General features: G+C 33.0%; 1 protein-coding gene and 1 pseudogene across 1 annotated transcript; both read right to left on the bottom strand.

Annotated features, from left to right (window-relative positions):
• Positions 1-1,241: 1,241 nt before the first annotated feature.
• Positions 1,242-3,110, bottom strand: LOC137814103 (3,9-dihydroxypterocarpan 6A-monooxygenase). The gene is made up of 2 exons (XM_068616675.2): positions 2,123-3,110; positions 1,242-2,007 (listed from the first exon to the last, which is right to left on the bottom strand). Exons 1-2 carry the CDS (start codon positions 3,026-3,028, stop codon positions 1,399-1,401), a joined length of 1,515 nt encoding a protein of 504 aa, XP_068472776.1. The 5' UTR covers positions 3,029-3,110; the 3' UTR covers positions 1,242-1,398.
• Positions 3,111-8,113: 5,003 nt separating this feature from the next.
• On the bottom strand, positions 8,114-8,626 carry LOC137814107 (heterodimeric geranylgeranyl pyrophosphate synthase large subunit 1, chloroplastic-like; annotated as a pseudogene).
• Between the last annotated feature and the right edge of the window lie 2,278 nt (positions 8,627-10,904).

Below are 10,904 nucleotides of genomic sequence, written 5' to 3'. Positions count from 1 at the left end.
TCTCCATGTATGATTTTTTTTCATAAGCTGAATGTAAATCAATATCAATAGATACTTTCATGTTAGAAACTACCTTCTTTTATTCACTGTGGCAATTTACAGGGATGCTTGCATACAAGACTCTATCTGGAACTAAAAACTTCAAAAGATCAATCATCTTACCTTACAATTTGTTGCTTTCATTTTGAACTTGATCGGTATCTGGTTGCTTGGATGTTTCACATTGACAAGGGCATTGACAATTTCTACAACCTCCATTCATTGTTAGGCCTTAATTGCATGCTTTTTCCTATTCTCCATCCAGGTAAAATAGCTACACTTCATCTTACAAGTTGTTCTAAATCCTGTTTAGATAAACATCTCCATTAGTACTTATATTTAAGACGAAGATAAGCATTAATAATTAAATAAACTTCTTCTATAAACTAAAATTAAGCTTATGTGCATAGTTGTGCATAATTAAAATTAGCTCTTCGGAAAAGCCATTTTTTTTCCTGTCATTAGTGTTTATAGAGAAACTTTTAACCAATCAAAGTATTTTATTTTTGTTTCGAACTTGGATTCTATCATTTCATTGTATCTAATTATTTTCTGCAATACTAATTAGTGGGCTGCTGACTTTGCAACATTTTGGTGAACTGGAGGATCAAGCAATAGAAGAACAACATTACTGCCATGAGATGTTTTTTTTTTTGGTATTTATATCTATGCCTTGGCTATAGTCACAACTGATTTTGAAAAAAGCTACATTGAATAGGTGAACAATATCATGTCATGTTATTTCAATGAGGCACTCCTGATCAATACTTTAGGAATTTTGAAGTGAGGTTAATTTTAGCTCAGTCCATTCAACCAACAATCTAAATGAATTTAGGTATATATTAAATTAAATTAAATTTATTTGAGTACTTAATTTGAATAAAAAATTTATCCAATATAGGATCGGATGAAACTAGACTTTTTGATCATTAAAGTATGAATCCAACCAAACTGATACAATTTCTTTAAGCTAGACCTGACTGTATTCAATAAATTTTAATATAAAAGTATTTTTCAGTTTAAAATAATAAAATAACTTTTAAATCTAAATTTTTTATTTTTCAAGTAATTAATTTTTTTTACTAAACTATGAAACAAAGATATTAAGTAATTAAAACGAATATTCTTTTTGATTTCTCCTTTTAGTTGGTTAATTAATTGAAGACAGCACAATGCACAATGCACACTGAGACACCTCATTATTTGACAGAAACTATAAATATGTTTACAAAATCACAGTTACATGACAACAGTGGTAACAAACAACACCAATGGTGAATGAGTAGATGATGAACCTAAAAACAACATCATAGTAGATGACAGAACAGTACTTTTGATAGAGATAACAGCAGTGTAGATTTAAAAAGGATTAAAACGAGTGACAGGATAACAAACAAGTGGTTTTGCCAATCCTGTAGAAAATGATGATCCTTCTTCCAAACAAACTCTCTCTCCCCCTTTCGTCTTCCAATCAAAACATTGGATCAATGATGCAACTGTCCCTTGTATAACCGTTAAGGCAAGTGAAGATCCAGGGCATCCCCTCCTCCCAGATCCAAATGGAAGGTACCTGAAATCACCACCCTTCGTCTCATCACTGTCGTCTACCAAGAACCTTTCTGGTATAAACTCTTCTGGGTTCGCCCACGCTTCTGGGTCCCGCATGATGGCGTACATATTTATCAGTGTCCGTGTCTGGCCCTTTATATCATACCCGTTGATGGTGCAGTCCTCTTTTGATTCTCTAATAGTGAACGGTGCCGTAGGGTGGAGTCTTAGCACTTCCTTCACAACAGCTTGGAGATAAGGTAGATTTTGAAGGTCTGATTCAGTAACCAACCTGCTAGAACCCACCACTTCTTCAATCTCTGCCCTCACCTTTGTCAACACTCCTGCATTGTTCATGATTTCTGCCATGGCCCATTGGGAAGCTGTTGAAGACGTGTCTGTTCCCGCTAGGAAAATATCCTTGCAACACACCACAAAAACTATAGTCACTTTTCTACTCTACTCCGTTCTAAAAATGTGAAACTTTTTTACATAAAAAAACAGTGAATATCCAAGGCAAAAGATAAGAACTTACCAGGAAGAAGGCCTTGATATCATTCCTTGTTAACCTCATCTCAGCATTTGGATCTTTGTGGACTCGCAATAGAATATCCATCATGTCCCCTCTTTCGGAGTTGTTCGCTTCATGTTCCTGTAAGATGCGCTCCATAATCCGGTCGAATTTACCAACTATTCTGACAAGCTTCTTTCCATACCCAAACAAGTCAAATTTTCCCAATGGTCCCAACACCTCACCCATGCTCAACTTGGCTCCCAAGTGCATAAACTCTGTCACCAGGCCAAAAATATCCTCACCATCATTAACGTCGTGGTCCAAACAGGTCGTACTCATGGCCATCCGACACAGGACATTGTTGGTCAAAGCAGAAAGATCACGGCTCAAATCCGTTTCCCTGCCTTCAGAGGAACACTCCAGGAGAGATTTCAAGAGCTTCTCTATCTCCTGCTGCCGGATGTGCCGTAAGCGCCCAAGCTGCGTGGTGGAGAGAAGTTGAGTAACGCAAAGCTTTTTGATGAAGCGCCAATAAGGACCATATGGGACAGTGACGAAATCAGAGCCTTTGTATAAGTAGTTCTCTGAGGATCCAAACTGGGGTCGGTTACAGAAATTGAGGTCATGTGTTTTCATGACTTCTTTGGCGACTTGGGCGTTGGATACAACTACGCATGTTGAGGCACCTAAACGGAGCTGAATGAGAGGGCCATAACGGCGAGCCAGAGCTTGCAATGATTTCGGTATGATGGAACCCACAAGGTGAAGATGACCGATGATGGGAAGCGACGGTGGAGATGGTGGAGCTCCAACACTGCCATTTTTGGTTCGTAAAATGCCAAAGTACTTCAAAAGTAGAGTGAGAAGAAGGAAAGCTAAGGAGGAGGAGAAGATGTAACCCAAAAGGGTTGCACCAGCAGCATCCATAGATGAGTTTTTGGTCACACTATTTGCTTCTTTTTCTTGGAGTCCAAAGTATTACTCAGTTCCATAACACTACCATTATGGGTCTTACTCACATAGTAATTTGCCATGCATTATATAAGTAGTTTCGGATTAAATAAATGTAAAAATATTTACACGGAAATCATACTAGGTATACTTTATCTTTTTAGATATGAAATCAAATTTATTAATGTTATTTTATATTTGGAATCACACCACTGATAGCAATATTTCAACCAATTTGATTAAAGATTAAGGTAGTCAAACCAAAACACATCGAGCACTCCCAAACCTTCTCAATTATGAAAAGTGGACCCATAAAAAGTGGATCTATGTGAATTGCAAAATATATATATAAAAACATGAAATAAAAACTAATTTTAAATAAAAATAATAATTAGTTGTTATAATAATTAAGTTACATACCATTTTGTTTCTAAATTAGTTTGTATTAAATGGTTTCTAAATTGGTATATAATTAATTACGAAAGTTTTAACTACCATTTATTTAGTTTCTAAATTTGGTAGCAAAAATATTGATTTCTAATTAGATATTAATTTAGAAACCATTTAATCACTATAGTAACTAATTATTTTTTGTCTCTAAAAATTGGTTTCTATTTCATGATTTTCTTGTAGTAGTGTATATAAAATTATTAATTGATAAAGGTAAATTTTATACTCAATGAGGGGAAGGAATGTTAATATATACTATTACATTATATTATAAAAAAGACACTCATTTTAATTCTTTTATTTCAATAATATATTTATCTTTATTTTTTCTTCCTTGTTTTATATTATAGGAAATACTTTCTTTTAAGAAAATAAAATGTATTTTAGTTAGTATTTTGAAATGCTAAAAGAGATTAACAAAATGCTTGAGAATTATTTGTTTATCCTTTTCATAATATTCTTTTATTTTTATGTTTGAGAAAGTAATTTTCACAATATTAAGAAAACAAATTAGAAAGTAATTTTCACAATATTAAGAAAACAAATTAGAAAGTATTTTTCAAATGCTATGAAACAAAAATGTATTCCAAAATGTTTCAGAATATTTAAAGAACTAATTTTAATTTTTGTAACACTCTTTTTACATTTCAGAATGCATTATGTAGAAAAAAAATTATTTTTTGAATATTTATAAAGGTACTTTTTTAAGATTTTTTCCGACAAATACTTGCTGAGATGTAGAGTGTTCTAAAACATATTCCTCTAAACACTTTAATGACTGTTTCTTTCTGCACCTCCATACCTTCTTCTCTCACCTCCATAAATTTTTGAATTTTCAAAAATGTCCCTCTATAATATTTCGAATTATATAATCCAGAAGTCATTTTTCAAATTTATAATTAGCTTCCGGATTATGTAATCCGGAAACCTTTTTTGAGATGCATTATTACTTTCCGGATTACATAATCCAGAACTCTTATTTAGCTTCCGGATTATGTAATCCGGAAGTCTTTTTTCAAATGTTTTCCGAATTACATAATCCAGAAACTAGTTTATGAGGGTGACAAAAAAGGATAAAAATGTATTTTCATGATGTGTATGGAGGTGGCAGAAGAAGATATGGAGGTGCAGGAAGAAACAGTCCGCTTTAATCTAACACATTTTTTTAGAGCATGAAACAAAAAAAAAGATCAAATGAAAGTAAACATATCATTTTAAATAAAAAAGATTTAAAGAGGTGCATTTAGTAGAATATGGAATTGTAAATAGCAGGAGTAAATAAGTATTTGGTTAGAGCCCAAACCATTCTTAGGCCCAAGCTACACCGCTGAAACCCTATTGGTTTAAGTCTCCGGCACCTGTATATTTTCAAGGCAAATGCTTCTTACACCCAATCATTTTTAACCTGCACCCAACATATTATTTTAATTTCCAAAAATACCCTTTATTTTGGAAATAAAATTCGGAATTGAAAATAATATATTCTGGAAAAATAAATCCGGAAGAGGTTGTTGAATTTAGGAAATAAAAATCTGGAAACAAAAATCAAAATTCTATTACAGATAATAAAATCCAGAATTGAAATAATACATTTTAGAAAAGAATATCCGGAAGAGTGATTATTGTGTTCTGGAAATGAAAATCCAGAAACAAAAATGAAAAGCCCATTCCGAATAAGAAATTTCGTAATTCAAAAAATTTATTCTGGAAAAAGAAATACGGAACACATATTCCAGAAAATGGAGTCCGGAAGGTAATTTTATATGCATCTCATTTTTTTAAGGAGATAGAAAAACAAATTTGAGTTTTTCACAAATTGTTTTTCAAAGATTTGAGTTTTCATCTTTGAGCTTTGGTTTATCAAGAGAGAGTGGAATATGATTACATCTGTATTGATTTCAGTTCATTCTGTAACAAGTGTATTTCGTTCTGAATACTTTGTACATTCTGGTGTTGTAAAGCCAAGAAGGGTTGTGTGCTCTTGAGGTTGTCAAGATCAACATTCTTGGTGTGTGTGCTGAGCCAAAGAAAGTATGTTTCTTGAGGGGATCAAGGTCACTTCTTTGGTGGTGTGTGTATGTAATCTGGTTTTGATTACTTAGTGGATTCTCCAGTGGTTTTAGGGAAATTGGATGTAGCTCTTGGTTTAAGAGTGAACCAGTATAAACTATTTGTGCATCTCTCTCTTCCTTAAACTCTTTAAATTAAGTTGTTGTTGTTTTTACTGGTATAAAAAACCGATTGTTTCTTCGAAACAACCGATTTTTTTCTGGTGCTTTACTGTTTTGAGCTTTGTTTCTTGGCTAACTGAATTCCTAATCTGGTTTCTTGCAAACAATTTCATTATAGCTTAAAAAGTTTTCGAAAACTCCCTTTAAACAATTCACTCCCCCCCCCCCTCCCCCACCCTTCTCGTTTAAGGCCATACATTCTAACAATTTTCATATCTGAATTATATGACTAGTGAAGAATCTTATATTTGTAAATTTCTTACAAAAAAAATCTTTTTAACACAAATATTATGCAAGTGTCTCCCATTTTAGTAAATGAGAATATAAGTAAGAGTCGCAACAAAAGTATTTGTGGTTAAGAAATGTTTCGCTCAAGGGAGAGCGCACCAATCGTACAAAGTTAGCAAGGTGTGTAAGAACCTATGATTTACGCTAAAAAGAGAAAAGCTATTTGTTTGGACCTTAGTCTTCGCTTTTGTGAAGAAGAATATTGTTTGTCTTCATAGCAATCTAGAAGAATGTACTGAAAGTAGTATTTGTGATAGGATGTTATTTTCTTTTAGTGTGTTATTGTTTAGATCATAATTACTAGAGATCCCACGTATACTATGAATAAATTTGAATTATAATTTATAAGAGGGGTGCAATCCTCACCTTACAAGTTGATTTTGTGAGGTTGAGTTAAGCATAAAATCACTTACTAAGATAGTATCAAAACCATTAAAAAATAATCATAGTAAAGCTCTTTGACATTATTATATCATTGTTATTCAACTCTTGTCAGCTCTTGTTGGAGATCCTAAATCGGCTATAAATAGGGGGCTAATTTCTACCTTACAAACCAAATTTATGAGGTTGAGTTAGCCATAAACCCACCTACTAAGAATAGCATTTGTTTATTAAAGTGTTTTAGTCAACCGTGTTTTATTCCAAACAATAGTTGTACTAAGTTAGAAGTGATTATGTCCAATGAATATTTTTGGAGTGGTTGAATCCAAATAATAGTTATAGTTTAGTAGGAAGTATTTAGGTCCAAGTAATATTTGGCTTGTAACTTGTAACATTAGTCTATATTAGTGGAACATTGATGGTGTTGATCAAGAGCTAAACGTAGTTTAGATTTGTAAGATGAACCAGTCTAAAAATAACATGTATAAATCTTTCTAATCTCTTATATTTTAATATTGCATGTTTTTTATTTGCATCTAATCAAAGAATGAAAGTTTTGCAAAAAATAGTTTTTTAAGAGTTTCTTTATTGTGTGTATTGAAGTTGCATTTAACAAAATTTTTCACACTCATTTTTTAATAGAAATAGCTTAACAATGTATTTACCTAGCTTAAACTTTGTTTATTCAAGTTTATCAAACACTACTTTAAAAAAAAAATACACAAATCACCATTCTCTAATACATTTTGCATATTTTCACAATTTGATACCAAATATCCCTGATGTATTCTCACTCAAATGAAGCTAGGAGATACATCACGTTTAGCCACCAAGAACCCCGCCGAACCTCACAACCAATCCTGCCAAAAGAATAAAACTAAATTCATCACCTTAGGAACCAAACAATACAATGTTGTGCATGTTCCTTGAGGGATATGCTTTCAAAGTGGAGTGAACTTGAACACATGCATTGAGATTACTGATGCATTTGAGGAGTTTGTGTAACCTATTGTTGTTATCGGTGTGAAAGATTTCTTAATGTATATTGATAAATCCTTTAATTATTTGCAATTGTAAGTCTCAAGCGGTGACTTTATTGAACTTCTTTCGCTATTGACCTCATTGGACAATATTGCAAATAATTCACAAAATTCTAATCCAACACAATTGTTTAGGTTTCTGGATTATAAATTGTTCTTGTGTTATATTGAATGAAGTACAAATACTTAACATTTGACTTACTCTACATGGACTTTCGTTCGCAGTTCGTCTTTCCATTCGCACAACAATTGGAAGAAACTGTTCAGTGTAAACTATCCATGTTAACGAAAACCCGCTTTCTTCCCTAACACAGTTTTGTACATTTCAAAATCTAACTCTTTCCTTCAATAACAGAAACACCCTTCGAATTTTTGTTTGCCCAATTTTTTTTCCAATGATGAAAACACCCTTTACCATGTAAGTCTTGAGAACTATAAACAGATGCATACTGCTGTGAATGTATCATTTTCATTTTTCTAAGAGTAATGATTTATAGATAATCTATATGTTTTTATGCAAGTACATTATAACTCTGAATAATATTATCTTAATATTTTTTTATACCATTTAATTATAAATTTAGCCTTTATTATAAATATTTATTTCTAAACTCATCACATCAAGAGTTGTATATCATTCCAAGAATTGTCAAAGCATCAATTTTCATTTCCTAATTAATTTTTCCTACAATGTAATTAGTTACAACAAAGAGTAGAGCTATCTTTGGGGTATCAAACCCAGCCAAGATTTCCTTGGAATCCTCCACCAATTTTCAACCAATCTCCTTAGACTTATCCACCCCCAAAACCTTGGGATATGTCAGTTTATCAGCCACCAAGTCCTTCCTCGTCGTCTTCCTCAATTCCTCCATCGATTCATTAACATCCAGAATATCATCCACAACCTGACCCATCAACCCAACGCAACGACCAAACATCCTTAATATCTCAACTTCCTCGTCCGACCCACCCCCCATTATTTCCCCTAACACAACCGCACCTTCCAGCTATGCTGCCAATTTGCAAAGGTGAATGAATTCCAATCTCTCCAAAACCACCTCACTCAACAACCCTTCTGAACTCACATCCATCACTTGTCCTCCCGTAACACCTTCTGCTCCGATTGATTTTGCCAACTCCACTATCTCGCAAACCACTCGGGTGGGAGACACGCTCTTCGTCATTACAACATTTTTTAGTTTAGGCAATGCTAAAATATACCATAAGTATAAAATTGTTTCCTAAACATAGTAAATGACACAATTTTAGAGATGTGGCTTAAAATTTATAAGAAGCTACAGTTTTTAACCTGTTGACACTTTAAGCCACGATTATAAAAATTGTAATACTTTAAGCCACGGTTATCTATACGTGGCCTTTTGGATCTAAGAAAAAACTGAAATAAAATATAATCTAATTTTTCGGGAAAAAACTTTTCTTCTTCCTTCTCTCGTGAAAAAAAGATGCACTCAACACACAATACACTGTGTCTCCCTCTCGCGGCGTTCTTCGTGCTTTCTTCCTCGCTCTTGCGTTCTGCCTACTTGCTTTCTTCGTCTCTGTCTTACGTTCTTCCTCACCGTCTTTCCTCATTGTCTCACATTCTTGTTCGACTTTCTTCCTCACTTCTCACCTGGACAACACTAAGCTTTGGTAAGTTTGTTTGTCATCTATCTCGCCTTTTCATATATATATGAAATTTTGGGTTTTTTTTGTTAGGTTTGTTTGAATGAATTTTGTTTTATTGTTTGCTTGTGTTTTCAAATATTTTTATGGTTTTGAGTGTTTGGAAGTCTTTGGTACTCAAGGTGTCGTTGCTGGTGCTCAAGGTCGTTGCTGCTAAGGGCATTGCTTTGGTTGCCCCTGATACTTCCCCAAGTAAATCAATTCTTTATTTTTTTTATTATTTCATTCCTTTAATTTCTACTTTTCCTTAAGCTTTTTTATGTTATCAGTTTTTCTGTTTATACCGTAACCACTTAGGAAACTAATTTGTTAATATGATGGTAATGAAGTGCCAATAAGGGTAACATAGAATTTTGTTCCAGATAATATTGTAGCTCTTTGTTTTGTGTAGGCTACCTTTTATATTTCTTTCCAATTCTTGGTGTTGTTATTTATGAAACTAAGAAAAAGCCATAACTAGGTGATGCAAACCCACAAAGACTCCAAAACCAAGTCCACAAGAAGATGACCAAGGATGCCAACTATGACACTACAAGAAAATCATGAAATAGAAACAAATTTTAGAGATCAAAATAATTAGTTGTTATAGTGACTAAATTAGAGACCATTTTAGGGACTAAATAAATTTTTGGTTTCTAAATTAGTTTCTATTATTGTTAAATGGTTTCTAAATTGGTATCTAATTAGAAACCAAGGTTTTTGCTACCAAATTTAGAAACTAAATAATTGGTAGTTAAAACCTTGATAGCTAATTAGATACCAATTTAGAAACTATTTAACAATAATAGAAACTAATTTAGAAACCAATTTTTTTTTTTTAGTTTCTAAAATGATCTCTAATTTAGTTACTATTGCAACTAATTATTTTGGTCCCTACAAATTGGTTTCTATTTGATGTTTTTCTTGTAGTGTGAAGGGTCATCTCAATAAGCAAATGAAGACCTCATAAATAGGAGGAATGGATAAGGTTCAGAGCACTTGAAGTTCTTCCTATTAGTCTTCTTAAATATTTAGAAAAAAGTTGTAAATAAGTTGAGCTCATTTGTAGGGGTCCAAATAGTATAAATAAGCTAGAATAAAGTGTCTTTAGCATAATAGGGGATGTGGGTAGCATTCTAGCTTGTTCCTAGCCCATTTGAAGGCATTTTGACCTAGTTTCTAGAAGGATAAGCCTAGAATATAGGATTGACTTAGTCAAACCCTATGGCTGCCCACTTTTTCCCATTTCCCATTCTACCCTTTTTACTTCTCTTTCAAGACTCCTAAATCTATAAATAGGCAGGCCTACCTCATGTATTGATATGTTGAATGAAGACTAAAGTTACTATACACAAATTGTGTTAGAGTTTGTGAGCATTGTCTCTCTAAACCATTGGTCTTATCTTGTGAGTGTTGTGAGCTCTCAAGTGGCGGCATTTACACTTATCTTGGATTCAATTCACCATCCAAGTGGCATGCTCATTCACAATTCCACCATCTCCTAAGTTTCTTTTCACTCATCTCTTTCCATTCCTATTTTAAATTCCAAAATATGTCTTGTTCTTGTTCTTGAATTTCATTTCGATTCATGTTTTTGCACTCCGTGTGTTTGATTTAAATTTCGCACCTAGTTTGTCATTCATACTCACCTTTAATTGTGTTTTTCCTTTGGTCTTATGAAAATTAACCTTCACATCTACTTAACACTTGTTAAGTTAATATCCAGTGAGAATTTTCCTTAGGCTTCTCACCTATAATTGTCCTAAAATCTAAATCCAAGTAAAATGTCACCTAACA

The sequence above is a fragment of the Phaseolus vulgaris genome, chromosome 1 (assembly GCF_051622355.1).
Source record: "Phaseolus vulgaris cultivar YP4 chromosome 1, ASM5162235v1, whole genome shotgun sequence".
NCBI lineage: Eukaryota > Viridiplantae > Streptophyta > Magnoliopsida > Fabales > Fabaceae > Phaseolus > Phaseolus vulgaris.
The sequence above is the reverse complement of the archived record's forward strand: the minus strand, read 5'-3'. Positions and strand labels throughout refer to the sequence as shown.